A 27,693-nucleotide genomic window follows, 5' to 3' on the forward strand; every position below is an offset into this window, starting at 1 on the left:
ATGTGGCGCGGCGGCTGGAGGGCGCAGGGCGCGCTCCGGAGGCTGAGCGGCGGGTGAGGGGGCGGGGCTGGGGGCAGGGAGCGACGGGACGGTGACGCGGGGAGGGGACGAGGCGGCGTGGCTCCCCCACCTGGGACCCGTCGTGCGGGGCTCTGGCTGCGAGAGCCCGGCCCCCAAACGGGGCGCCCTCGCAGGCCGCGGTGCGAGGACGGCAGAGCGGGCCCCGCGGTGGCCTTCATCCCGGAGGAAGGGAGGGAGCCCTTGTCCGGTTACCTAGGCTGGGGAGCTGCCGCCAGCGAAGGCGGGGTGAAGCCGGCCAGGACCCAGCGCGGACCGGGGGTCGGGCCTCCGAGGCGGAGGCCCCCTGAAGTGAGCTGACAAAAGCGACACTAGGGGGCGGCGGGCAGGGCTCTCGCTGGGCGTTTGCTCTTTTCCCGAGGTTGTGGGCGGGGGGCTTAAGCGCCTCTGCGGCCTGGAGAATGGGGCCTTCGAGGTGGAGGGCTGATCGTTCGGGCGTGTCCGACTCTTAGCGGCCCCTGAACCGCAGCCCGCCGGGTTCCTCTGTCCACGGGATTCTCCAGGCGAGAACACTGGGGTGGGTTGCCATGCCCTCCTCCAGGGGATCTTCCCGACCCAGGGATCGAACCCGGGTCTTTGGCATTGGCAGGTGAATTCTTCCCTGTCTGAGCCTCCAACTTCGTGTTTAATGAGTGGATTTATGGGAAAAGAATGCATTTAGTTTCAGACTGAATCAGCTTCATTCCTTTTGACTTTGTAAAATGTAACTTTTTACTCTCTAAAGAAACATAAATTGTTTAGTTTCATGCTGATTCAGAGAATTATTTTATGGTGGAGTTTAGCTGCTGTTGACCCAGGGGAGGAAACGGGAGTGTCTGTCGTTGGGCTGTCTTTATTGGGTATTTGGGTTAAAATCTTCTATCCCATAATTCTAGAATTGGCTAAATCCAGAGTGGAATTGTTGGTTGTTTATAAAATAGACCCATACTATTGCATAATGTTGAATGAGTCAGTGTTTTCAGCCCATACTTTCTATAAAGAATATTTTTGTGAGATTTAATGTTAATGTAGAAAATACTATAAATTGTGTCCCTGTTACCCAGGTTAAGCTTACCCTTTACCCATGATAACTCTCCCTCTCTCTTAAATGAAATTGCTCTTCTGGTTTACAGAAATAACTTACTTTCCCTTGTATTTTTACCATCCCTGTGTAGTCTTACGTTACGGTGTTACCTGGTTAGATGGCACCTTTTTTTCTTTGCTTCAGCATCGTGTGCCCACATCTTTGATACATATAGTTGTTGTCCATTCATTCTTAGGGCTAAGTTTGTCAATTGAATAGTTCAGTTTATCTGTTCTCTGTTACTGGACATTTGGGCTGCTAAGTTTGGGGCACTTGGGAATGATGTGCATGTTGTTGTGTGTTTGTGCACCGGGGAGTGAGTGCAGGTCACGGGCACATATGTTGAGGGGAATGAACTGCTCATCTAATAAGGACAGGGCTGTTCTGAAGTCTCCCTTCAGAGTGCGCACTCAGTGGCCATGTGAGCCCCTGACAGCACTAGGTTGTTAATTCTCACTAATTGGGCAGGTGTGGGATGAAACTTTATTGTAGTCTGAGTTCATTGGGATACCATGATCTTGACATGAGAATTGTATTTTTCCCCAGAATCAAGGGAAATTGGTGACATGATTGTATTACAGTTATTTATGGACATGTAGAAATAAAAGGTTTTCAACATTAAGTGTTTGGTATTACGAGGCTTAGGTAAGTTGAGATACAATTGAAAGGACTTTAATGGAAACTGATTTTCTGAAATGTGTTTAGCAGATGCAGGTTTTCATTTTTCTTAGAATTCTTTGTCACATGGCAGTGTTTTTTGTTACCTTGCTGAATTATGTTAGCCAGTCTTCCAGCAGATCATCTGACTCCTTTCCTTAAATGTAGCAGTGCCCACCTTGGAGCCTGGAGGTGGGGGAGCACCAAGGCCTGTGAGCGAGCGCTGCAGTACCGCGTTGGAGAGAGGATCCACGGCTTCACCGTCAGCCAGGTGGGCCTGGGGGCGCCTCCTGTGTCAGCTCAGAGCAGAGATGTGGGGGGTGGGCTTGTTCATCTGTGTCCCCAGCCCCAGCCCCGCTTCCTTCAGTTTCACAGCAGATGCTCAAAGGAGCAGAGTTTGCAAGTGAAAGGGTTTCCTGACTCAGATGAAAGCAGACCCCCTAATCCCTTCCCTGAGTGCCTGAGGCCTTACTTCTTTTGTTTCTGCATTGCTGATAACCTGTGTTGAAGACTGAAGGCCCCACATCTACTCAGGTGAAGTTCTACCATCAAGCAAGTTTGCTCCAAAGTTGGGCAAAATCTTTCTGGTTTTGAGCCATTTAGGTTTCAGGATTATAGAAGAGAGATTGTGTGGGCTTATAGGTACTTAGCTTATGTTAAAATATCTTGTTTTGTTTGGCTTAAACTTTTTTTATTTTAATGCTATAATTGACAATGATGTACATGACATAGTCGACTGGATGTTGGTTTCACACTGTTCTTTACACTAATAAAAACAGAGGCAGGCAGCTCACAGTCAGAAGGACTCAGGTGTGCAACAGGAAGACGCAAGAGGGTCTGCTGGGCACAAGCAGGGTGGGGATGGATTTGTGGAGAAGTAAAGGAGAGCCACCATCTGTCTCCAGGAACAGGGGCAGGGGGTATTCAGGGCAGGGTCTCTGAACCACTTTAAAGGGGTTCATGGTTGTGGGGCCCCTAAAGAAGTCTCAAGAGACTTGGGATTTCTGTATAGTTCTGGCTAATAATACCTATTTCAGAGGCATGATTCTTTTCCTGTACATTTCAAGTTTTGTGGAAACTTAGTTTATAATAAACCATGGTCCTTTTTGAGAAACAATTACTGTGAGAGCTGTTTATGAGGTAAACTGGTTTTATTTTATTTTATTTTTACTTTTAATTAACTTATTTTGGCTGCACTGGATTTTTTTTGCTCTGTGGCTTTCTCAGGTTGTGCTAGTGATAAAGAACCTGTCTGCCAACGCAGGTTAGACTTAAGAGGCGCCAGTTCAATCCCTGGGTCAGTAAGATCCCCTGGAGGAGGGCATGGCAACCACTCCAGTATTCTTGCCTGGAGAATCCCATGGACAGGGAGCCTGGCAGGCTGCAGTTCATGGAGTTGCAGAGAGTCGGACAAGACTGAAGCAACTTAGCACACATGCACGGGCTTTCTCTAGTTGTGACGAGCATGGGCTACTCTAGTTGAAACGCGCAGGTGGCTTATTTCAGTGGCTTCTCTTGTTGCAGAGGACGGGCTCAGGGCACGAAGGCTTCAGTAGCTGCAGCACTCGGACTCAGTGGTTGTGGCTTCCAGGCTTTAGAGCACAGGCTTCGGTAGTTGTGTCACATGCCCTTAGTTGCCCCATGGAATCTTCCCGACCCAGGAATCAAACCCATGTCCCCTTTCTTGGCACACGGGTTCTAAACCACAGGACCACTAGGGAAGTCCAGAGGCAGGCTGGTTTTAAATATTAGGTTGGTGCAAACTTAATTGAGTTTTTGGACCATGAAATTTAAATCATTATAAGTAGGCTCAAATATATCTTTATATATTAAAATAGGAATCATTACAATAAACACATTTTTGCCAACAAGACATAAGTTTGTTTATTCCTGTCACATAAAAATCCGTGCTTCAGGATTCAGTGAACTCTTGGGAAGCATTTTCTGCATCCTGTTGGTTGTGGAAGCATTTTCCTTGCGAAAGATTTGTCGAGATGCTTGAAGAAGTGGTTATCCGTTGGTGAGAGGTCAGGTGAGTGTGACAGATGAGGCAGGACTTTGTAGCCCCGTGCGTTCAACTTTTGAAGCACTGATTGTACAGCTTGTGGTCGGGCCTAGTCATGGAGAAGAACTGGGCTTTCTGTTGGCCACTGCCTGCTGCAGGCTTGCAGTTTTCAGTGCATCTCATTGATTTGCTGAGCTTGCTTCTTAGATGTGATGGTTTTGCTGGGATTCAGAAAGCTGTAGTGGGTCAGGCATGCAGCAGACCACCCAACAATGACCATGACCTTTTTTTGGTGCAAGTTTGGCTTTGGGAAGTGCTTTGGAGTTTCTTCTCCATCCAACCGCTGATCTGATTGTCATATAAAATCCACTTTTCATCACATGTCGCAATCTGATTGAGAAATGATTGGTCGTTGTTGTGTAGACTAAGAGAAGATGACACTTCAAAACCAGGATTTTTCTTTTATTTGCAGTCAGCTCATGAGGCACCCACTTAGCAAGGCTTTCCACCTTTCCAATTTGCTTCAAATGCTTAATGACTATAGAATGGTCAGTGTTGAGTTCTTTGGCAACTTCTTGTGTAGTTGTAAAAGGATCAGCTTTGATGATTGCTCTCAGTTGGTCATTGCCAACTTTCAGTGACCGGCCACTATGGTCCTCATCTTCAAGGCTCCACTGCAGAGCCTCCACTGCACTGTGTACATTCACTAGCGGTTCCTGGGCCAAATGCGTTGTTGATGTTGTGGGTTGTCTCGGCTGCTTTACACCCGTTTTGAACTCAAAAGAAAATCGCTCAGATTTGCTTTTTGTCTAACATCATTTCCATAGTGTAAATATAAAATACACAGTAAGTAATAAGTCATTAGCAAAAAACATAAAGCAAGAAATACCCATTAAAATGATGTATGACATAACCGCATTTAAGAATGTGTTCTAATAACAAGTGGCGAAGTTCGACATTGCAAAACCGCGATTATTTTTGCACCAACCTAATAACACTGATCACATCTGACAGAAGTACAATTGTGAACTCCGAGGTGTAAACAGTTTCATTGCTGTAACTTATGTGGGCATCAGTAGGCCACTTAAAGCACATAGTTTTTGTAGTAGGGCCCCCAGAGCAGGCTCAGGACAGCAGAACTTTGACCTCTGCCCAGCCAGGAAGTTGTATCAGTAAAAACAGGTCCCTGTCACACCAGGTGGTGGTCATGGTGACAAGGTGCTGAGGTTAAGGGTGGGGCCTTGACGCTGTTGCTTCAGTACCAAGGACAGTGGAAGTTACTCAGCGCTCACAGACAAGACCTCCCCCAGGGGGTGAAGAAGAGATTGCTGTTCTTAAATAATAGAATAGTTCTTTTCATTTATTTGACTGTCCTGAGTCTGCTTTGTGTGGGCTTTCTCTATTTGTGTTGAGTGGGGCTCCTCTTCATTGGTACGCATTCCAGGTAAGTCCACTCTCTTCCAGGGCAGCCCGGTGTGACACAAGGGCTCTGACTCTAGTCTCTGTGATCTTGGCATATTGTCCCGTCAGCCACAGGCTCAGTTTTCATCTGTAAGTGGGGTGGGATGCCTCCCTCCCAGGGTCACCTGTGGCACACTCGGGAGATGGTAGCAGACAGTGGGAGCTCAGGAGGGACAGTGGTGCTGTCCTCAGCCCCAGGTCTGGCCTTCCTGGTCCGTGGACTCTGGACTCGGAGGTTTCCGCTGGGTCCGCCGGGTCCCACAGACGCAGCGTCCCCATGGTGCACGCCTTTCCAGCCAATCTAACTCCCCCATTTCCTCGTTGGTTCAGGTGACGCCTGTCCCCGAGCTGTCGCTGACAGCCGTGAAGCTCAGCCATGATGGCACGGGAGCACAGTACTTGCACCTGGCCCGCGAGGATGGAAACAACTTGTTCAGGTGTGTGTGCATCCTGGGCTCACTGTCTGAATGCCCTGCAGGGGTGCCTGCGGTGGTTCAGCAGGAATGGAGGGGAGGGGAGTCTCCCCCCAGCCCCGGCTCCCTTAGGTCAGGCGGGGACGTGGCTGGCCCGCACCCTGAGGGGCTCTGACGTGTGGCTGTGTCCCCAGTGTGCAGTTCCGTACCACCCCCACCGACAGCAGTGGCGCCCCCCACATCCTGGAGCACACGGTCCTGTGCGGCTCTCAGAGGTACCCCTGCCGAGACCCCTTCTTCAAGATGCTGAACAGGTCGCTGTCCACATTCATGAATGCCTTCACGGGTGAGACGCTGACCCGGCCAGGGCTGCCTGGTCTCAGATGTGGGGGTGGCAGCCTGGAGGCTGGGGTCGAGTTCCCAGTCTCTGTCTGGAGGCCGTTTGATGCATAATCTCTTAGGAACACCGGGTTAATTATAAAACCTGGGATTTTAGGGAAAATGCATCTGAATTTTTTCTGGAAAAGGTGACGGCTGTTTTCTTTGGGGAATAATGCTGTAAGAGGTTGGTTAGTAGGGCTGGTGTCTGGGTTGTGGCTGCAGGAAGCAGGGGGTATGGGCTGGTGGCAGGCACCCTGTGGGCAATCCCACCCCCCGCCCCCAACAGCTGCTGCTGGCTCTGTGCCCCAACACTGTGGACCTGCTATGATGCTGAAACAGACAGTGCTGGCATAAACCTGGGGGAACCGCTGTGTTTAAAACCCTGCTCTTCTTTGTGTCTAGCTAGTGATTACACCCTGTACCCATTTTCCACACAAAACCCCAAGGACTTCCAGAACCTCCTGTCCGTGTATTTGGACGCAGCCTTTTTTCCGTGCTTGCGGGAACTGGACTTCTGGTATGTAGCAATTGGTTCATTGAGCTTCAGTTCAGCGATAGAGTCACTGTCACCATGTAATCATCTGTCACTCTTCAGGCAGGAAGGATGGCGACTGGAACATGAGGACCCGAATGACCCCCAGACGCCTTTGGTCTTTAAAGGTGTCGTCTTCAATGAAATGAAGGGAGCATTTGTGAGTGTTTCCCTCTCTCATGCTGTGTTAAATTATGCTACTGTATAAAACGTTGGAGTACAAACAGTCTTTGCAGATGGCTGGCATCTTGTTATGTCACTTAACATCCTCGCTGTGAGAACTTGCGTCAGCGTGGACAGTGCACTGAGCTGGCACCGCTGGGCGATGAGCTGGACTTCAGTTCTCAGCGAGGGTGTGGGGACCACAGTGACGTCTGGTCTTTGGGGCTTGGCCAGATGAAAACTGTGTTCCTGACGATCCTGAGACCTTGGTTTTCCGCTCTTTCCTGCCCGGTGTAGGGTGGGGTTCACAGACACAGTGTCTCTCAAGTTATGGTAAAGACAACCACATGCAGTGAATGCTGCAGGAAGGCAGGTCATAGGAGTTTTTGTTTCCTGACACTGTACTCTGGAGTTCAGGTGTGCAGGAGCACCATGTCTAAAAAAAAATGTACACATCTTAATTAGCATTTCATGGCTGAAAGCATCTGGGTGGGTACTTGGGGATGTCAGCAGGGGAACTCCCAGGACGCGGCTACTTTGTTGAACATGTGAACAGTGTGTGTGCTGGTTTTCACTTACATGTGTATTTTTACTTGAAGACAGATAACGAGAGGATATTCTCACAGCACCTTCAGAACCGCCTGCTTCCTGACCACACGTACTCGGTGGTCTCCGGAGGGGACCCCCTGTGCATCCCCGACCTCACGTGGGAACAGCTCAGACAGTTCCACGCCGTGCACTACCACCCCAGCAATGCCAGGTGACACTGCCTGGGAAGCCTGGTGCCGGGTTGCTTTCCCCCATTGTCCTGCTTCTCTTGAGTTGGGCTTCGGAGGCTTCCTTCACGACCACAGGCAGTGGACGGGAGCTGCTGTGCGTGGACACGCCCTCAGACCCACAAGGCGAGGCCCCTGCCTGCTGCCTCTGCAGCTCAGCCTCAGGCTAATGGTATAACAGGAAGTTGTGGTCCTCCTCTCAGGGCGGACACAGTCCTGGAGAGGTGCCCCCAGACAGGTAGCTGTGTCATTCAACCTCTGATCAATTGCCTGTTTCAGGTATGATTAATAATAAAACGCTGACAGTTTGCAAGGACTTCCCTGGTGGCTCAGTGGTAAAGAATCTGCCTGCAGTGCGGGAGATGTGGGTTTGTTCCCTGGGTCAGGAAGATCCCCTGAACAAGGAAATGGCAACCCACTCCAGTATGCTTTCTTGGGAAATCCCATGGATAGAGGAGCCTGACAGGCTACAGTCCATGAGGTTGCAAAGAGTCAGATATGACTTAATGACTAAACAACAGTAGTTTACAAATACTTTAAGCAGTCATGTAAAGTCATTTGCAAAACTATTTTAAGTGTAAAATTTAAAAATTTTAATTACGAAAACTCCTAATCATCCGGGAGAGTGTAGGGAGTAGATCAGTGAACCCCATGTGTTCAGCCTGTAGCTCCGTCCTCTGGGTGTGTACATAGACACACGTAGACACATGTAGACACATGTAGTAACAGGCAGCTAGACATGTATACATACAGACATACACACAGACATACACGGATACACATAGATGTTTACAAGGATGCTCTCTTATGTGAGATAACACTGTTTTCACATTTAACAGAATAAATGATTGAATAAAACCACCTATGCCTTGACCGAGATTGATTTCCAGTTGTCCCTGAGATGTTTGATCAGTCGAGGCCCACAGGCAGCCTTTCCTTGCTGTGTCCCTTAAGCACCCTTTTTGGTGGGACGTTGCCCCCTCATGGCCCATAATGACCTCATGGAAATATTTTCATATGTGTATATATTTAAGACCACGTGATCACCAAATGAATTTCAAAAACTTTTTAGTGCTCAAAATTGTCCCCACGGTGGCCTGAGGAAGTTCCTTGACACTCATCCTTGACATCTTCGGTGACTTCTGAGATCTGCCCTGGCCCCAGAGGCAGGCCTCCTCCTGCTCTAGACCCGTGGCCGTTCCTCCAGGGGTCCTGGAGCTGAGCCAGTCGGGCGTGTGGGGACCAGTGTGCACAGCCAGATGCTCCTCACTGCTGGCTTTGCACTGTCTAAGCTCTGAGGGGGAGGCTGACGGGATCTATAGGATACTAGCTCCCAGGCCCTTAATTGTAGCTCAAACTGCATTGTGCTAAAAATATGAGGTCTGCACTGTGCTCTTTATCCCAGTAAGTAATGTGTTGTCCTAAAAACATGGGCGATCTGAGGTTTGTGACCCAGATTTGACGTTTGTGACATTTTAAATTTTGTTGTTAGTCTTGGATTATTGTGGTGCTGTAGCTTAGGTTTTAAATATTTTAATGTGTAGTTTATTTGTTTTTCTAACACATTTATAGTAAATTCAAACTGAAGAGCAGTTTTTGCCAGATTTTAATTAATCCTTTTTGTACAATCTGTGCTTTGTTTGAACCACATCTTCAGAAAAGAGCAGAAGCCTCTCTATTCGGTGTTGTGGTTAAATTAAGTGAAACAAAGGTTCCTGTGTGAAGTTGACATTGGCATGGGGACTGGCGTGTTCTGGCCGTTAGATCCTGGACACCCTCTGGTTCATACAGAGCCTGATGTAGACTAAGGTGCTCTCTCAAACTTCAGGTTCTTCACTTACGGTAACTTTCCGCTGGAGCAGCATCTGAAGCAAATTCACGAAGAGGCCCTGAGTAAATTTCAGAGAATTGAGCCACGGACGTCAGTGCCAGCCCAGAAGCCCTGGGATGAGCCGGTGAGAGCTGGGTCTGAGTCACGCGTCAGCAGACCTGTGAGCATGTGACATGCAGGTGGGGTGTGTGTTCCTAGGGTTTCCAGCGCTGTGGGCCTGCCCTGAGTGTGAGGGTTCTCCAGCCGGAAGAGCGGTGGTCTGTGCAAAAGCACAGTTGCCCTGACGAGAAGCACAGGGAATGTCCTGCACGTCAGGTGCCCTTGCCCATCTGCGCCCGTTGACGCACGCCTGTGCCCTTGCAGAGGGAGTTCCAGATCACGTGTGCCCCGGACTCGCTGGCTGAGGGCCCCTCGGGGCAGACTACCATCAGTGTCAGCTTTCTCCTGCCGGAGTGAGTGTGTGAGGCTCACGCGGACCACCCTGTGGGGACGCGCCCCTGGGAGCACATGGGTGGCGGGATTTGGGCCTCCAGTGGTATTATTAGATGTGGGGTGTCTTTAACAGCGGTGGAACTGTTTGGGTTTAGTATTGGGGTCACAGTGCCTCTGCACGTGAAAAGAGCCCTGTGAACTCTGACCTAGAGAAGCTTTGTTCACTCAAGAGTGACCCCAAGCGGCCTGACATGAGGGGTGTGGGCAGGGAGGGCTCCTCCTGTGCTGTCACTGTCTGCTCATGGTGTGGGACCCCCAAGGTCCCACAGTGTAAGAGTTTTACAAGTCAAGAAATGCTCTTTTGCCCATGTAACTATTAAGATAGAGTTTGAAATGGAAGAATTTCTAGTAGAATTTCAGCTGCTTTGGAAAATAAAAGTGTTTATTGTGGTTTTAATAGTTCTGAAAACATTTCCATGGGCCAACCATTTCCCTCTCTTCCCCCCTCTTCATAAATGAAGCATCACCAACACGTTTGAAGCCTTCACGCTGAGCCTTCTGTCTTCACTCCTGATCAGTGGCCCCAACGCCCCCTTCTACAAAGCCCTCATTGAATCCGGACTTGGCACCGACTTCTCTCCTGATGTTGGGTGTGTGTCACTGTCAGATCAGATCATTACTCCGTGGTGAGGGGCACTTCTAACACCTGATAGTGTCTGGACACATTTTGGGCTGGTCACTGCAGGGCAGGGGTTACTGGCCGCTTGTAGGGTGTGGGGCTGGGGGGGATCAGTGGTATAGGTGGCTCCATACCTTGTGGTTAGGGAGGGGCCTCTTCCTGCCCCAGCTGTGCTTCCAGCACAAGCTGTAGATGTCCCCTGCAGTGGACAGTTGACAAAAAACCCAAAAAGGTAACTCTTCCAAGAGTGGCATGCTGCTGCCTGCTTGAAAAGTCAGGCCATTAGAAGTCCTTTGAAATCATAGCATTTGGTAAAACTCTCTAGATTTGTTTTGCTCTGGAATTTTAATCGTGGCGGTTTTTGGAAAAACTAAAAGGGTATGAGTATGAGCCATCGTATCTGAGCAGTGGGTACCTGAGGAGCTGCCCTCCTGGCTTCTCCTGGCTGAGTCCTGTAGAGGCTCTGATCTCAGTGAAGAGTCTTCTCAACCAGCGATGGAGGGGCGTGCAGATTCTGACGTGTCACCTGCTTTCATACCAGGTACAATGGCTGCACTCGGGAGGCCTACTTCAGCGTGGGCCTGCAGGGCATCGCAGAGAAGGACGTCCAGACGGTCCGGGACATCGTGGACCGGACGCTAGATGATGTCATCGAGTACGTGTGGCGCCTGCAGGGCTGGGCTGGGTCCTCGTTCCCGAACACAGGCTCACATCACACGCAGTCCTTCATGGCAGCTGTTTGAATGTCACCTTTGTGGCCTTGTTGAGACATACGGATTTTTCAGTGTCTGAGTTCTTGATGTTTTTGCAGGAAAGGATTTGAAGAGGATCGCATTGAAGCATTACTTCATAAAATTGAAATACAGATGAAGCACCAATCCGTCAGCTTTGGACTCACCCTGACGTCTGTGCGTAGTTTTAAACTCCTCAGTCTCTTTTTTTTTGTTAGTTCGTGGTTTTTTGAAATTTATTTTTGGCTGTGCTGGGTCTTCATTGCCGTGCGGACTTTTCTCTAGTTGTGTTGTGCAGGCTTCTCATTGTGGTGTCTTCTCTTGTTGCAGAGCACAGGCTCTAGGCGCTTGCGCTTCTGTAGCTGCAGCGTGTGGCTCAGTAATTGTGAGACTCAGGCTTAGTTGCTTCATGGCATGTGGGATCCTCCTGAATCAGGGATCAAACCTGTGTCTCCTGCATTGGCAGGCATATTCTTATCCCCTCAGTCACCAGGGAAGCCCAGTTAGTGGTTCTTGAAAATACAGATTGTTATTCACAGCACCTTTCATTTGAACTGGAGAAGTTATGGTGTTTGGATCTGATATAAAATTACTGTTAATTTAGTTTTATAATACATCATTCCTGTTTTTATTTGCTTACTTCATTAGCTTTCCGATGTCTTATTTTTTAATAGATTTAGAGAGTACTTTAAATGGTTAGGGATTTAGCATGATTTCATAATTATATTTTCCAAAAAGTAATCTTTAAATCTGTGCTTTCTAGTTTGTTAGGGGAAAAAAATCATGAGTTTAGTTATTCTTCTAGCCAAAAAAAAGGATTTAATTTTCTTCATGAGCAGTCGTCTGTGGTATTTTTAAGTCTAGAAGCTGAGTCCTGATAAAAAGGCAGGCTTGGATGTTTGCTGGGCAGACACAGGGTTTGCAGGTTACTGTGGCTTGTTGTGACTCTCCTACCTGCCTCCTTAATAGTACATTGCTTCCTGCTGGAACCATGACGGGGACCCCGTAGACCTCCTGAAGCTGGGAAGTCAGGTGGCTCAGTTCCGAAAGTGCCTGAAGGAAAATCCAAGGTTTTTGCAAGAAAAAGTGAAACGGTATTTTAAGGTAAGAAAGTTGAGAATTTATGTCTGTAATTTTGAAGTTGAATTTTATAATAATGAAGGGAACATTAGGAATATACTCTGCATTGTATAAGTCAAGTTTTGACAATATGAGATTTAATTTTTTAATTGTTGATTAAAAATGTAAATGGTCATATTAGCTTTAAAAATTCTGTTTTCCAGATATTCATGCAGGTGGGTTTTTGTGTATGAGTGTGTGTGTGTCTGTGTGTGTGGGTAGGGGGGTGGGTGTTTAACGGAGCATCTGCCTGTATTGCTTTGGTGAGGAGGGCGCTTCTTGGCTTGCCGGTTCTTGGCTCCCAGACCAGGGATTGAACCTGGACCCCAGGGGGTCGCCCTGTATTTTTGTTCTGTTTTGCTAATAGATTGTATTGAACACGAGACGAGTTGCCCAAGTGTGTGAATGTTCTGGTTGTTTTTACCAAGGTCTCTTTGGTACTCATTTGTCTCCACAGACTTGTGGGCTTTTGTGCTTTGTGTGTGTTCCCTGGTGGGCCGTCACTGATGGAGGGGAATGTCATCTCCCCTGTTGCCCTGGGTGGGTGGGAGTGGGGAGGACTGTCCTGTGGTGAGTGGGGTCGTGGTCCTGGGCACCCGTGCTGGGGTGGGGCACCTGCTCTGGCCGTTCGTTCTTCATCTCTAATCACAAGCCATTTTGCACATGGTGCTTGATGTGCTGTGGTCCTCCCGCTCTGTGGTGTCGCACTTTAGCTTTCTGTGGGCGTGTGTGTCTAGTGGCTGCAGTAAGTCAAGGGGCCCAGTGTCACCTGAGTCATGTTAGATCAGCATCTATTTTGTCCTCACGGTTTATAAAATACTGATTTTAGTTTTGGTTTGAGAAGTTAGTGGTACTATGAAGACTCAGTAAAAAATTATTTTATTTTGTTATCTTCAACTTAGACTAAAGCCAAAGGTTTATTATGGTATCAAAAGGTGCAGGTGGTTTCTTTGTACAACCAAGGTGTAAAGGCACTGTTGAATGTCGATGCGTTTGTGGTTAAGACATAGGAACTACAGTGACTATGCCTCAGATGGTAGCAGCTTGGCGTGTGGACCACATGGTCCCTGCAGAGCAGGTGGCCTCAAGGATTGCTTGTGGCTCCCGGGCTCTGCATGCACAACCTCGTGGGGCAAGTTCTGTTGTCATCACCGTGAGAAATGGGAAAACAGAACTGTGGGGCTAAGCGCACCCTGCTGGAGGCCGGCTCAATGCTGGATTCCATAAGACCGTGTTTTTAATTGACTTTTCTCTTGCTCTGGTTGTTGCAGAATAATCGGCACAAGCTGACTTTATCCATGAAACCAGATGAAAAGTATTCCGAGAAGCAAGCACAGATGGAAACAGAAAAACTGCAGCAAAAGGTCACTTCTCTTTCCCCGGAAGACAAGCAGCAGATCTATGAGAAAGGTCAGGTCTAGCAGCTGCCCCACCCTCACCCAGCCCCACCGAGCTTCCAGCGTAAGGAGGCGGCTGCTTTCAGCCAATAGGTCTCTGCCAGCTGCCTGCAGAGTTCTGTATTAACCCCAACAAGACTGACCTTCCCCTCAGAAACTATACCCTGTGATTCAGCAGGAGAGGCAGGTGTTCTGGGAGAGAGGTGGCTTCATGGGGTTTATGCATTTACACACTTCATAGATGCCTTCTCCTTACCGAGGCTGTATAGGCCACTGGGTGCATGCTGCGTGGCAGTCTGCGGCTGACTGCAGACGGGTCCTGGGGACAGAGTGCGCTGTGGGCTCGGGTGGCAGGTCTCCATTCTTCACGGAGCCCCCCACGGGTGCCTCTGGTGCAGGCACTGTGAACACAGAAACGGGTCTGTGGTTTCTTATGTGGTAAACCTGCACCGCCTATAAAGCCCAGCGGTTCTACTCCTGAGTGTTCACCCAAGAGAAGTGAAAGTGTCCACACGGGACTTGACATGCCCCGCATGTGTCCACACAGAGAGGGAACTGAGGTGTCCACATGGGGGGATTCTGCTCAGCCATAACGAGGGCCAGAACACTGGGACACGTGGGGTCTGTTAGTCTCACAGGCCGTGAGGCCAGAGCGGGTGGGGCTGCCTTCTGGGGCGGAGGCACCTGCCTTCGATGGTGGTGTGCTGCTCACGCTGTGCTTTTATCAGAGCCACTGGGTTCTACACAGCACTTGCAGGTTGCAGCATATGACGTTTACATATGTACACAGTACACAGGAATACATATACATCCACCCACCTCCCGACCCCTGGAAAGTTGGCTGGGATTACACAAAGAATTTATCAGGCATGTCATCAGGTGGAGTTGACTGGCGTGACTTGATCATGCTGAGTTTTGAGGTGATTTGACTTTGTAAAGACAGAGTTAATGTCAATGTGTAACCTGTTTAATCTCTGAATTCTTTACATATGCAGAGAGTTACTTTAAGGTCTTCCATAAATTTGTTAACTAAAGTATAAATGAAGTATAATTGATTTACAGTGTTGTATTAGTTTCTGGTGTACAGCAGAGTGGTTGCGTTCCTTTTTCAGATTCTTTTCCACTGTAGTTTATCACAGACTATTGAATATAGTTCTCTGTGCTATTACAGTAGGTCCTTGTTGGTTATGTACTTTAGTAGTGTGTATATGTTCATTCCAATCTCCTAATTTATCCCTCCCCACCTCCTTTTGCCCTTTGGTTACCATAAGTTTATAATTTTCTAAAATAATCTTATTTATTTTTGACTGTGCTGGGTCTTTGTTGCCGCAAGGGCTTTTCTCCAGTTGCAGCGAGCAGCGGCTGCTCTCGCATTGTGCTCAGACTTCTCATTGCGGTGGCGTCTTCTGTTGCAGAGCACGGGCTCTAGGGCGCATGGACTTAGTTGTTGCGGCCCTCAGGCACTGGAGCAGAGGCTTGAAGTGGGATCTTCCCTCATCAGGGATCAAACCTGTGTCTTCTGCATTGGCAGGTGGATTCTTTACCACTGAGCCACCAGGAAACCCTCCTAAATTTATTTTTTTTTTTAATTGAGGAGTAGCTGACATAACATCATATTAGTTCCAGATGTATAACATAATGATTTGATGTATTTATATGTGGTAAGATGGTTACCACAGTTTGTCCAGTTAATCTCTGTTGTTGTTGTTCAGTCGCTCAGTCGTCTCCAGCTCTTTGCGAGCCCATAAACTGCAGCACACCAGGCTTCCCTGTCCCTCACCATCTCCCGGAGTTTGCCAAGTGCATGTTTGTTGAATTGGTGATGCCATCCAACCATCTCATCTTCTGCCGCCCTCTTCTGCCTTCAGTGTTTCCCAGCATCGGGCTCTTTTCCAGTGAGTTGGCTCTTCACATCAGGAGGCCAAACTATTGGAGCTTCAGCTTCAGCATCAGTCTTTCCAATGAATATTCAGGACTGATTTCCTTTAGGATTGACTGGTTGGATCTCCTTGCAGTCCAAGGGACTCTCAAGAGTCTTCTGTAACACCACAGTTCAAAAGCATCAATTCTTTGGTGCTCAGGCTTCTTTATGGTTCAACTCTCACATCCATATGTGACTACTGGAAAGACCATAGCTTTGACTCTATGGACCTTTGTTGGCATAGTGATGTTTTTGCTTTTTAATACACTGTCTAGGTTTATCATAGCTTTCTTTCCAAGAAGCAGTCTTATTCTAATTCCTTGGCTGCAGTCACCATCCACAGTGATTTTGGAGCCCAAGAAGAGGAAATCTGTCACTGTTTCCACCTTTTCCCCTTCTATTTGCTATGAAGTGATGGGACCAGATGCCATGATCTTAGCTTTTTTTTATACTGAGTTTTAAGGCAGCTTTTTCACTCTCCTCTTGTACCCTCAATCAAGAGGCTCTTTAGCTCATCTTCCCTTTCTGCCATTAGAGTGGTATCATCTGCATATCTGAGATTGTTGACATTTCTCCAAGCAATCTTGATTCCAGCTTGTGCCTCATCCAGTCTGGCTTTTTGCATGATGTATTCTACAAAGAAGTTAAATAAACAGGGTGACAATATACACCCTTGTCATGCTTATTTCTCAATTTTGAATCAGAAATTTGTTTCATATAAGATTCTAACTGTTGCTTCTTGACCTGCATACAGGTTTCTTAGGAGACAGGTGAGGTGGTCTAGTATTCATATCTCTTTAAGAGTTTTCCAGTTTGTTACAATACACACAGTCAAAGGCTGTAGTTGGGTGGATGGTGGGAGAGATGGATAAAAGGAGTCAAAGCTACCTCTCAGTGGAACAGAAGTAGATATTTTTCTGGAATTCCCTTGGTTTCTCTGTGATCCAGCGGATGTTGGCAATTGGATCTCTTGTTGCTCTGCCTTTTCTAAACCAGCTTGAACATCTGAAAGTTCTCAGTTCGTGTAGTGCTAAAGCCTAGCTTGAAGGATTTTGAACATAACTTTACTAGCATGGCAAGTGAGTGCAATTGTCCAGTAGTTGGAACATTCTTCAGTACTACCCTTCTTGGTAACTGGGTTGAAGATTGACCTTTTCCAGTCCTGTGGCCACTGCTGGGTTTTCCAAATTTGCTGGCATATTGAGTGCAGCACTTTCATAAGCATCATCTTTTAGGATTTGAAATAGCTCAGCTGGAATTCCATCACCTCCACTAGCTTTGTTCGTAGTAATGCCTCCTAAGGCCCACTTGACTTCACACTCCAGGAGGTCTGGCTCTGGGTGAGTGATCACACCATTATGGTTATCTGGGTCATGAAGATCTTTTTTTGTACAGTTCTTCTGTGTTTTGTTGCCATCTCTTCTTGATCTCTTCTGCTTCTACTAGTTCTTTACCATTTCTGTCTTTTATTGTGGGCACAGTAATAGACACACACTATCATCATACCTGGTGAGTGGTTTGGGGCACCTTTTCCTATACCCATTGGCCATCTTTGTCTTTGGAAAAATGCCTGTTCAGTCCTCAGCCTATTTTTTAATTGGATGGTTTTTGCTACTGGGTTCTTTGGATATTTTGGATATCTTACCAGTAACATTAGATTTGCAAATACTTGCCTGCTGTGTAGGCAGCCTCTTCATGTTGACAGTGGCCCTTGCTGTCAGGTTTTTAGTTTGATGTGGTCCATCCATTTTCCAAGCTGTTTGTAGCACAGAAGGTAATTCCACAACCAAGCACAGAGACGTGTGTTCCCTGAGTTATCAGGTGCCTGGCCTGGCCGTGGAGGTGTCTTGCATTAAGAGAACTCGTATGTTCCAGCCCACGCCTGCCTGTGGAGGGATGGCGGCCCTGGTTACAAGATCATGGCAGAGTGGTCTGGAGACGTAGGATACAACCTAGTGCATTTACCATTGTGTCAGGTCAGTAAGTCTTGAGTGTGGACTCAGTGCAAAGAGTCTGTGAATCGGGGTCTAGTCTGCAGATAAGCACCAGTGAGAAGTGGGAATGGGCGTTAGTTTGTTGGGAAAGTCAGTCTTCCAGTTTGGGGCCTGTACTGTGTGTGCCGTGTGCAGGGGCGTGGCTGGGCTGCCGGGGCCAGTGGTGGAGCAGGTGCCTGCGGCCTCTGCCCCATGCTCACCAGGACAGAGGGCGCGAGGGGGCTTTCTCAGGATGCAAGGACATATCTGAGGCGCAGCGATTGGGGTGCTCCACTTGACTGGGGAAAAGCGGCGGGTGGGGGCCTTGAAGGTGTCGGAGCTCCAAGAAGTATGTGGAGCTGGCTCCCTGAGCCTGCGTGAGGCCAGGTGGGGAACCCGGTGCTAGAGACTCAGGGTGGGGGTGAGGTGAATCAGGCTGACAGGACTGCACCCTGTGACACCCCCACCCCACGGGTTGCCTGGTCTGAGCAGGAACTCAAGGAGAGGGTGTCCGTCCATCCTCCGTCACCCCTCCCTCACATCAGTGTAAGATCAGGCCCTGACAGTGTTCACCCATTTCTTTATTTGTGAACTTTATGTGATCACACAGCATATTGCCAAGATGAGTGAAAATGAAATACAAGTAAACAAGTACAGAGTTAGTGCACTTCCACCCACAAGCTCAGTCTGTGATATAAAATGCGGGTGGGAACTGCTTGCACAAACTCCCCTCCCCCAGCAAACCTGTCCTCTGAAATCACTGAGGGTGAGCTGGGGAGACGACTGCTGCTGGCTGCTTACTGTGCTGCTTTCTCTGGTTCTGGCAACCTCCGACCCCAGCGTTGTGGGGCTCCCTGCACCCAGGGGAGACTACAGAAACTAAAGGACAGGAGAGGGGCTGAGCAGGGGCTCCTAAGGGCTGGCTTGGATGCTCACTGCTGCTACGCCCCTGCCCCGCCCCCCACCATAGGTTTGGAACTGCAGGCTCAGCAGAGTCAACCTCCGGACGCTTCGTGTCTGCCAGCGCTCAGGGTGTCGGACGTTGAGCCTCGCATCCCGCTCACGGAGCTGGAGGTGGTGCAGGCAGGTCAGTGGCGGGTACCAGTGACCCGGGGAGGAGAGTCACCGGTGGATGTCTACAGAGGATGTTTGCGCCCCTGTTTCTAGTCCTGGGTCCAGCAATGCTGAGCCCCTGCTTCTGGGTTCCCCTGTGTGTGTACACATGGCTCTCAAGGGCATGGGGTCCGGAGGCCCACAGCGCTGGGTGTTGCCTTGTGGGATGCAGAGGGGTCGTTGCTCGCTTCCCCTGGACACTGGACCCTTGCCTGTGGTGCTGACGCTGCTCCCCGTGGCCGTGATGTGACAGCCCCTCCTGCCCGAGCAGGTCTGACCCCAGCGCTGGCCTTCATGGTGCCCATGTCTAGCCAGGGTTCTGGCTGTGTGCGAGCACCCCTGACTCATGATGTGTCTGTTACTCGTGTGTGAGTGTCGGCAAAGCCCCTTCTCTGGCCCAGGCTTCTGGGAAGCCAGGTCAGCGTCCCCTTCAGGTCTGGTTTATCAGTGAAGTTCATTGAGTCAGTGTTGTAATTCATCATGAGTAGTGCTCAGCTCCGCTGCAGGTCAGACACTGCGCTCGGGATGTGAAAATGAGAACACAGGGTAGTGCCTGAGGGGCCTGGCGGTGAGTGGCGTGTGGGGTGTGTTGTGGGAGGGGCTGCCAGTGTCCCCCCATGCCCAGGATTTGAGTGCAGGTGGCAGTGCTGGACCGTAGGTGGTCAGACACCCCACGAGGGTCCCTGCTCTGCTCTGGTTCCTCACAGAGAAACTCAAGACTTCCAGGTTCTGCCGTAACAAAAGTACAGCAGGGAAAGTTGTCTGATGATGTGTGGCGAATGAATCGCGTTTTTTTGCTAATATAATATAAAATTTAAAACTCCATCCTTGAAAAACTTAAGTGTTTTACAAATATTACGTGATAGTTACATTGTTAAAACTTTGCTGGTAAGAATATGAAGAAGTACCGTTGTTCCTGCAGCTGGGGACACGCCAGTCCAGTACTGCGCACAGCCCACCAATGGCGTGGTCTACTTCAGAGCCTTCTCCAGCCTCAACGCCCTGCCTGAGGAGCTGCGGCCCTACGTGCCGCTCTTCTGCAGCGTCCTCACCAAGTAAGGGGCTGCATGGGGCGGACGCGCGCCTCTAGAGCCCAGCACGTCTTCCCTGGTTACTCGGGGCTGTTCACTGTGTGTCCTGTTTCAGTGCACCAGTGTCACTTGTCAGTGAACGGTTTTATTTTTCAAATCTCTTAGTGTTGTTACAGAAAGGTGGATGGTGTATTTGTTGAGAATTTTCCTCCTGGACATCATACTTTCTTACTGTAATGTAGTACATTAAAATACATTTATAAACTGTGAACGTAATACACAGCTATCTCAACTAGATTCTTTTTAAAATGATGAAGAGGATAATTCTTCTCATCAGAAGCTTTAAGCTTTAAATGTGACATGTAGGCCTGGGGTCACCCGCAGAACCTGTCCACTGCTCCCCGTCCTCATTAGTACAGCTCCTGCTGCCTGCCTTCCATGGCAGAGGGTTCCGGGATAGCCCGGTCGTCACCTTGGCTTCAGTTATTCATTTATTTGGGACAGTTAGTTAATATTGCACTCGGGGCAGCAGTGAGGGTATTCCCTCCCAAGGCGTCATCCGTGTTGAAGTGACTTCTTGAGAGTGCAGAGAAGCTTGTTTTGCAGGTCCCCCACCCCCGAGGCTGCCTGTACCTGGGGGCTACAAAGCTTGGGGTGGGGGAGCCCAGCTGCTGGGCGGGGGCCCAGTCGGGGGACTCCCTGCCCAGAAGACCCTCTGCCCTGTGACTCTGTGCTCTCTCTGCACAGGCTGGGCTGCGGCAGCCTCGACTACCGAGAGCTGGCCCAGCAGGTGGAGCTGAAGACGGGTGGCCTGGCTGCCGCCCCCCAGGTGCTCCCCGACGACTCACACCTCAACACCTACGAGCAGGTGACCATTTCCTCGGGTGCAGGCTGGTGGGGGTTGGTTTTCCCCATGTCTTTTTTTCTTTTTCAGAAGATCAGAATTCTTTCTTCCCTCCTGGTTTAGGGTGTGCTGTTCTCCTCCTTCTGCCTCGATAGAAACCTAGCAGACATGATGCATCTGTGGAGTGAGATACTGAATGAGTAAGTATTTGCCAAGACGTGACCCCAGACACAGGGACCCAGTCCTGTGAGCACCGTGCCCTGTTGTGATTGGTCGCAGGCCTGGTCCTTGGTCCCTGCTGGAGTCTCAACATTTCCCTCCCCTGAGAACTTGCCCTCGGCAGGTTTCCCACTGGGGACGGGGGCGTGGCTGTGTCCCTGGGGCTCATCACGGCTTTCTCCGCTGCAGCCCCCGCCTTGAGGAGGAGGAGCATTTCCGTGTGCTGGTGAGGATGGCCGCCCAGGAGCTGTCTAATGGTGTCCCCGACTCGGGCCACCTCTATGCGTCCATCAGGGCGGGCAGAACGCTGGCACCTGCGGGGGACCTGCAGGAGACCTTCGCAGGGATGGACCAGGTGAGGTGCTGAGGCTGGCCGCCTCTCTGGGGCTCTTAACAGATTGGCCAACATGAACTGGCCAGGTTTCGGGGCGGGGGTGCGGGAAGTGTTCTCTCTCATCTTATTTTCTCAAGCCCACAGCTCCCTTCCCTCGAGCTGGGCAAGTGCAAATCCCACGCGTACACACACCCGTGTCCCTGTGTCAGGATGTCTGGTCCAGGCTCTCCCTATGGGCTCTCTGACTCAGGTGCTGCTGATGAAGAGAATTGCGGAGATGCCTGACCTGCAGCCCATCCTGGGGAATCTCCTGCGCATCTGGAAACACCTGCTGAGCTGTGACAGCCTGAGGTAGGGCCGCGCTGGCCTCCAGGCTGCACTTAACCTCCTTGTTGCTGAGTGTGGTGTGGAGAGGGCTTTTCAGAGGGAGTGCTCGGGGGCGGCCACAGCATGCAGAGAAGAGCCCAGGTCTTCTCAGTGTTTGTCAGATGCTTTTTTATGATAGTGGAGGTTGGAGGAACCACAGAGAAACGTCTTCTGAGAGGGTGGAGAACTACCACCACCCTCTGACTACTTAACAGTGCTACTTGAATGAAGGTTTATCTTCCTCTCAACAGTGTGTGTGCTGAGACCTTGGCCCCGAAAGCACGGGGGGTGGGTTGTTCTCTGCACCTCCTCCTCCTCAGGGAAACAGAGCTCTGAGCTGGCCAAGAGCAGAGTCAGGCTTTTTCGTACCCAGAAAGCATGTGAAGAAAAGCATGTGGCTTTTGGTTTACTCAGCTTTTGTTTGTACATTTACATGTACGTGTCTTTACACTTCGGTAATCTTTTCACAGTAATGGTTCTGTGCATACACTGTTTTAAACAGATGTTCTGTGAACGCGACTGCCCAACAGATGTTGCAGGTGGAGGGCGCAGTGGAGACCTTCTTGAGGAGCCTCAGCCGGAGTGAGAAGGAGCAGAGGCCCGTGTACCTGCACGTGGTGGAGGTGAGGCTCGGGGCCCGCCCTGGGGCCCAAGGACGAGGGGACTTCTTCCCCTGGAAGAATACTCAGGCCACAGAGCCTATACTGCCTGAACCCTAAGCATCCAGGCTGTTTCCGGAATGTACCTGACCCGCTCACGTGCGTTTCAGGGTTTACTCATTTCTCTGGGAAACGTTTCACTTCCAGAAACCTGCACCTAAGGCATCCAGCGGAAGCTGCCCAGTCATAAGGAGGCTGGTGACGGTGAGTCCCTTCCTCTCGCGCCCTGCCCACTTCGCCGTCCCTTCCATGGCCAGCCTGTATCTGAGGCCACCAGGTGCTGTGTGGATGCCTCATGTTCAGTCCACCTCTGTTCAAACATCACTGCTGTATTGGGATCACTTCGCCTCCCACCCACCTCCCGATGACCCTAGGAAAGACAAAGGCGCTTATTCCGGGAAAGTGACCAGACGAGGCCACATGCTCAGGGCCCTGGGAGGGAGTGGGTAAGGTGAGCCAAGGTCTCTGGGCGGGCTGGGATGTGCCACCTCCACCCTGCGGAGGTTGTGTGGGGTGAGCTTGCCAGTGCTGTTATGTGTGGACGGGGTTGCTGCTGCTGCCCAGGGCATCACAGTCAGGGCTCTGGGTCCTCGAGGGTCCTGGCCATGTGGCGCTGACACCGCCTGGCCTCTGCCCCAGGACCCCACCTTCGAGCCCTGCCAGATGAAGACGCACTTCTTGCTTCCGTTCCCCGTGAACTACGTTGCCGAGTGCATCAGGACCGCCCCGTATACAGCCCCGGACCACGCCAGGTGCATGGGGCTGGGCCCTCAGGAGCGGCACTATGTAGGGCTCTGATGAGTAGCAAGATGTGGTTTTAGAAACAGAGAGGGACCACCTTCCCTGGGTGTGAGGACTTAACTTTCCTGTATATCACTGAAAGAGAAGTTCCTGAAAAAAGACGTGTAGACGGGTGGATTCCTGCCCTCCTCCACACCCCCTGTCCCTGCCAGGGAGCAGAGCCATGCGCGGCCCGCCACCTCTCCCAGGAGCTCAGGCTCACCCTCCACATGCCCCCCGCCCCGCCATAGAGGAGACCCAGGGCAGGGCGGCGCGCTGTCATTGCTCATGGTGGACGTCATGGGGATGCGGAGGCCTGGTAGATTTTCCCTGTTGGAGCGTGTTTTCTAAGGGAGGGACGCACTCACGGTGGAGGCCACTCACCTAAGACACCCAAATGCTGTGGCGGGGCAGGAGGGAGTAGGCCCGCCCCCATCCCTCCCGTCACCCAGGCCTCACCTTGCTCGCGTCTTTCTTGCCCTCATGGATCACTCTGTGTTATGTTCAGTCTTGCCCTGCCAGCTGTGCTGTTGTTAATGTGCATCTTTTTATCTTTTCAGCCTCAAGATCCTGGCACGGTTGATGACTGCTAAATTCTTACACACGGAAATTCGAGAAAAAGGTGGTGCTTACGGCGGAGGCGCCCGGCTCAGCTACGGCGGGATGTTCACACTTTACTCTTACAGGTGGGTCTGAGCGCACTGCACACTTCAGAAAGACGTTCCCCTGTTCTCAGATAATCCTGGGAACCCTGGGCCTGAAACAGCTCTGGGGTTGGTGACCAGGGTGCTTGGGAGACAACCTGGAAACTCTTGGGGCCGGGCTGGGTCCTCGGAGCCACAGACTCTCCTGCCCGCTCACGTCTCCGTCCTGCGGCCCCGCTGCCTGAGGGCAGGACTGACACCCCAGGGAAGGAGAGGCTTCCCTCCTCACGGGCTGGACGTGGTTGTGGTTGTGCGGGGGCCGTGGGTCTCCAGAGGGACAGAAACCAGGCGTTTTTCACAGGTGCCTGGGGGCCACGCGCCTGTGTGAGGACCTTGGAGGAGTCCGTGCTCAGGGAGGATGCAGGAGATTGGCCTCCGCAGGGGCCATTGCTGCGTCTGGGGCGTCTCACGTGTGTCTTCTGTTCCCTCTGGCCAGTCCCTGTCCTGGTGGCAGAGGTGTAGTTTGCAGGGTGACAGGCTGGGTCTCCAGGGATAGTGTTGGTGGCTTTTGTGGCCACTCGTCAGTGTCCAGAGCACTGGGGTGTCTGTACCATGAGAAAACAGCCGCTGATGACCCCAAAGTGTGGACAAACTGCGTCATTCTTGGTTGTTCCTTGTTGATAAACGTCAGTGTCTGACCCCTCGGGTCTCCAGGGATCCACGTTCCACGGAAACACTGCAGTCCTTCATGAAGGCCATCGACTGGGCCAAGGCCGGGAGGTTCACCCAGCAGGACATTGACGAGGCAAAGCTCTCGGTCTTCTCTGCCGTGGATGCTCCGGTGGCACCTTCAGATAAAGGTGCGTGGTGTAGCAGACACACCTGGAGCCCTGGTGCCTGAGCTCGTCCTCCCGAGACTCTGCTTCCTCCTTTGCCCAGCGTCTCAGCCGAGTCGGGAGGAGCGGGCCTGAGGGTCAGTGCTGAGACCTGTGGTGGAAGCGGGGCGTGAAGCCTGGGGGTGGCTGTGTGTCCTGACAACCACCCCATCCCATCCCCTGTACTCACTCTCAGGCCTGGACCACTTTCTGTATGGCCTCTCAGATGAGATGAAGCAGGTACACCGTGAGCAGCTCTTTGCCGTCTGCCACGAAGACCTGGTCGACGTGAGCAACAGGTGAGTGGGAGCTGGGTGCTTAGTGTCCAGTCCCTGTGACCCCATGGTGCTTGAGTGACCACTGCCCCCCTGCCTCCAGGTACTTGGGCGCCAGGAGAAACACACACGGCATGGCTCTGCTCGGACCAGACAACGCGAGCATCGCTAAGGACCCGTCGTGGGTCATAAGACAGCGGTGACTAGATGATGCGAGCATCGCCAAGGCCCTGTCGTGGTCATAAGACAGCGGTGACCCTGCCTCCTGACTCCGAGTGCCTTGCTTTCCTCACCTTTTAAGTTATTTTTTTTAGCAAGACTCTTGATCATGTGTATATATTATTTATATATCAAATATATATGATCGTATATACATGATATCATTTGATATCATTCTTAAAATTTTGCATAAGGTCTTGCCTGGCAAGTCAGATGAAAACTCTTCCATCTTGAAGAAGGAAATAGTGATCACAAAGAAATTAACTGAAACCATCACTCACGACATGCCGGAGACGCACAGAGTATAGAGTCTTGAGACTTTCTAAAGCTTTAAGTGCTGTTGTACTTTACTGTCCTAGCGCATGCCTTTTAAACCTAAAAGGTGACTCTGACCTACCTGCGCTTTAGGCATTATTTTAAATGACTGTTTGCTGAAGTAGTTTTTAGGGACTTTATGGAGAAATGCACGAGGTGTCCTGACGCTGCTGACGCTGGCCTCCACTCACTGGCTGCGGGGCAACTGTGTCCAGTCAGGCTCTGCTCCTAGGGGCACTGACTCTCCCCCAGCCCCCTCCTCCTCCAGGCACACAGGGTGGGGGTGGGGGCCCCTTCTCTGCAGACTTTGGGGTGCATGCCTCCATTCCCCCTTGGCAGCATCACCTTCCCTGGTCCAGGGCCATCTGTGCGCTGGGCACCACCCACGCGTTGCAGGTCAGAGCACTGCCTATTTCCTCCGGTGACTTTGCCCTTGCCTGTGGCCAGCTCCAATTCCCTAGAAAACACCTGTCTGTTTCTGCCAACAGAACCCTGACAGCCACCCGCACACCCCGATGTCTTCAACTCCCACGTAAAATAAAGACACTGGGCACAGTGGTTGGGAGTTGTAGCAAACGTTTAATTCTGCGGGACCCGCAGGTGTGAAGCAGGAGACAGGACAGCACAGGCGGCCCGTGCGCCAGGGCCTGGGGTCAGGCATCACGTGGACGATGCTCGCGTAAAGTGCTCATAAATAACTGGACCACGACAGCTGGCGGGCGGCACTAGATGGCGGCCGGCTCCTCAGCGCCACGGGGCTGCACAGGCTCCAGCTGGCTGGCATCCGACACCTCGAAGCTGACCTTGTACTTAGCCAGGATCTTCATGAGGGGCCGCAGCTTCAACCACCACTGCTCCTTGGGGATCCGGTGCCTGCAGGGGGGACCAGACTGAGCAAGGGTAGGGCCCACCCGGGGGGCCTCCCCCCGCCCCTGGCCTCAGGCGCTTACTCGAAGTCTGTCTCCTTCTTCAGCTCCGCCACAGGCTGGAACAGCAGTGTTCTCTTGCTGATTCCCAGCACACACACAGAGTCCTCACTTAAAAATTTTTTTCCTATGAAAGGTAGAAAGATGATGTAAGAAAACAAGAGGTGAGGTCTAGATATTGGCACAAATTACCAGGGTTTGGAGAGCAGGAGAGCAGGGGGCACAGAGAGCTGTAGGAACTGCAGAGGAGAGGGTAAATTGTGTATTTTCATGCCAAACTTCACAGATTCAGACAAAAGCAGGTCTGTAAACATGGAAGACGTGCAGCCGTCCACTCTCCCTACAGCAGAAGCACAGCCAGGACACAGGCCGAGGTTTATCAAACATCCAAGATCAGGGCTCTTAGAGACGCTTTCCCCAGGGAACCCCCAGGCCTCTAGGATGCTAGAGCAAGTCAGCCCTCTACACAGAGGGGAACAGACAAGGTGAGTGTAACATGAGCAAGTCAGCTAAAGAAAATTCAAGGGACCATCCATCTCATTTAGTGCAAAAGTGTGTCCTAGCCTTCATGACTGAAACAATTCTTAGCGAACATCAGAGCATCCAGTATCCACCAAAGACCATCAGCAAATAAGTTGCAGAAAGACTTCACTTAAATATTAGGGAGAATTCTGAGTCATGAGGCACTGAGGTGTTCCCTGTGTTATCCAGGAGACAAGACAGGAGTTCTGTCACTACGTCTGTTGGGGTTTCTCTGGAGGAAACTCATCCACCAAAAGTCAAAGAAGAAAAAGATTTGCATGCAGATGCTGTGTGTGAGAAAACCAAGAAAAGTCGCATCCATGCAAATGCTGTGTGTGAGAAAACCAAGAAAAGATGCATTTACACATAATCACTACAATTTACATCAGTGTATAAAAATAAGTTGTATTTCTGTACTCCAGCAGTTAAGAAATTGTAATAACCTTTACACTGATATATTTTTAAAATCACTAAGTCAGGAATAAACTTATAGTCAATAGCTTTATGGAAAACAATGCTTTAGTAGCAAAGGGTCTAATATATGGAGGTTAAATTGTTCATGAATTAAAGATAAATATTTTTAAAATGTCAATTCTTCCAAATTACTTGTTATTTATGTAATTTGTTATTTACATGTAATCCCCACCTCCAAAAATCCAACAGAACTGATGGACACAAAGAGTCAGGAATAGCTGAAATGGGAGAAAGCCCAGGTAGGACTACCTGATGACAGTAATTGTTCGCCAAGCTGGAATATTGGCAAGATTGCTAACTGCCAAAAAAAGAACCGAACAATCCAGAAACAATCCCTTAGGTTTCTGGGTTCCTGTTCTTGGATGGAGATTAATTGTACTGCAGATTGGGGGGAATGGATTTTTCAGTGGCTGGCACCCAAGTAATTATTCACATGGAAAAAAATTAGACCTTAAATGTTACACCAGTTCAAGTGGGCTAAAAACC

At 50.4% G+C, this 27,693-nt stretch overlaps 2 protein-coding genes across 6 annotated transcripts in view; one reads left to right on the forward strand and one right to left on the reverse strand.

Annotated features, from left to right (window-relative positions):
- Positions 1 to 27,266, forward strand: PITRM1 (pitrilysin metallopeptidase 1). Of its 2 annotated transcripts, XM_068987198.1 has the most exons (27): positions 1 to 53; positions 1,967 to 2,069; positions 5,595 to 5,701; positions 5,872 to 6,023; positions 6,461 to 6,575; positions 6,654 to 6,750; positions 7,352 to 7,512; positions 9,357 to 9,483; positions 9,723 to 9,811; positions 10,313 to 10,441; positions 11,012 to 11,125; positions 11,282 to 11,378; positions 12,171 to 12,305; positions 13,592 to 13,730; positions 18,582 to 18,698; positions 19,647 to 19,779; positions 20,503 to 20,623; positions 20,723 to 20,799; positions 21,008 to 21,173; positions 21,403 to 21,503; positions 22,021 to 22,141; positions 22,325 to 22,381; positions 22,817 to 22,929; positions 23,518 to 23,643; positions 24,316 to 24,461; positions 24,673 to 24,775; positions 24,855 to 27,266. In XM_068987198.1, exons 1-27 carry the CDS (start codon positions 1 to 3, stop codon positions 24,952 to 24,954), a joined length of 3,099 nt encoding a protein of 1,032 aa, XP_068843299.1. In that variant the 3' UTR covers positions 24,955 to 27,266. The 2 variants fall into 2 exon arrangements, with proteins under 2 accessions (XP_068843299.1, XP_068843300.1); XM_068987199.1 differs by lacking the exons at positions 1 to 53; positions 1,967 to 2,069; positions 18,582 to 18,698 and having other exon boundaries at positions 5,608 to 5,701.
- Positions 25,862 to 27,693, reverse strand: part of PFKP (phosphofructokinase, platelet) — a 51,919-nt gene continuing 50,087 nt past the window's right edge. For 3 of the 4 annotated variants that reach the window (XM_068987203.1, XM_068987201.1, XM_068987200.1), the window contains 2 exons: positions 26,236 to 26,338; positions 25,862 to 26,158 (listed from right to left, as the gene is read on the reverse strand). In XM_068987203.1, coding sequence (XP_068843304.1) covers positions 26,011 to 26,158; positions 26,236 to 26,338 — 251 coding nt within the window. In that variant the 3' untranslated portion in view covers positions 25,862 to 26,010. Of the gene's footprint in view, positions 26,176 to 26,235; positions 26,339 to 27,693 lie in introns of all 4 variants that reach the window. The other variant, XM_068987202.1, reaches the window with a different exon arrangement.

Source organism: Capricornis sumatraensis, chromosome 15 (assembly GCF_032405125.1).
Source record: "Capricornis sumatraensis isolate serow.1 chromosome 15, serow.2, whole genome shotgun sequence".
Lineage (NCBI taxonomy): Eukaryota > Metazoa > Chordata > Mammalia > Artiodactyla > Bovidae > Capricornis > Capricornis sumatraensis.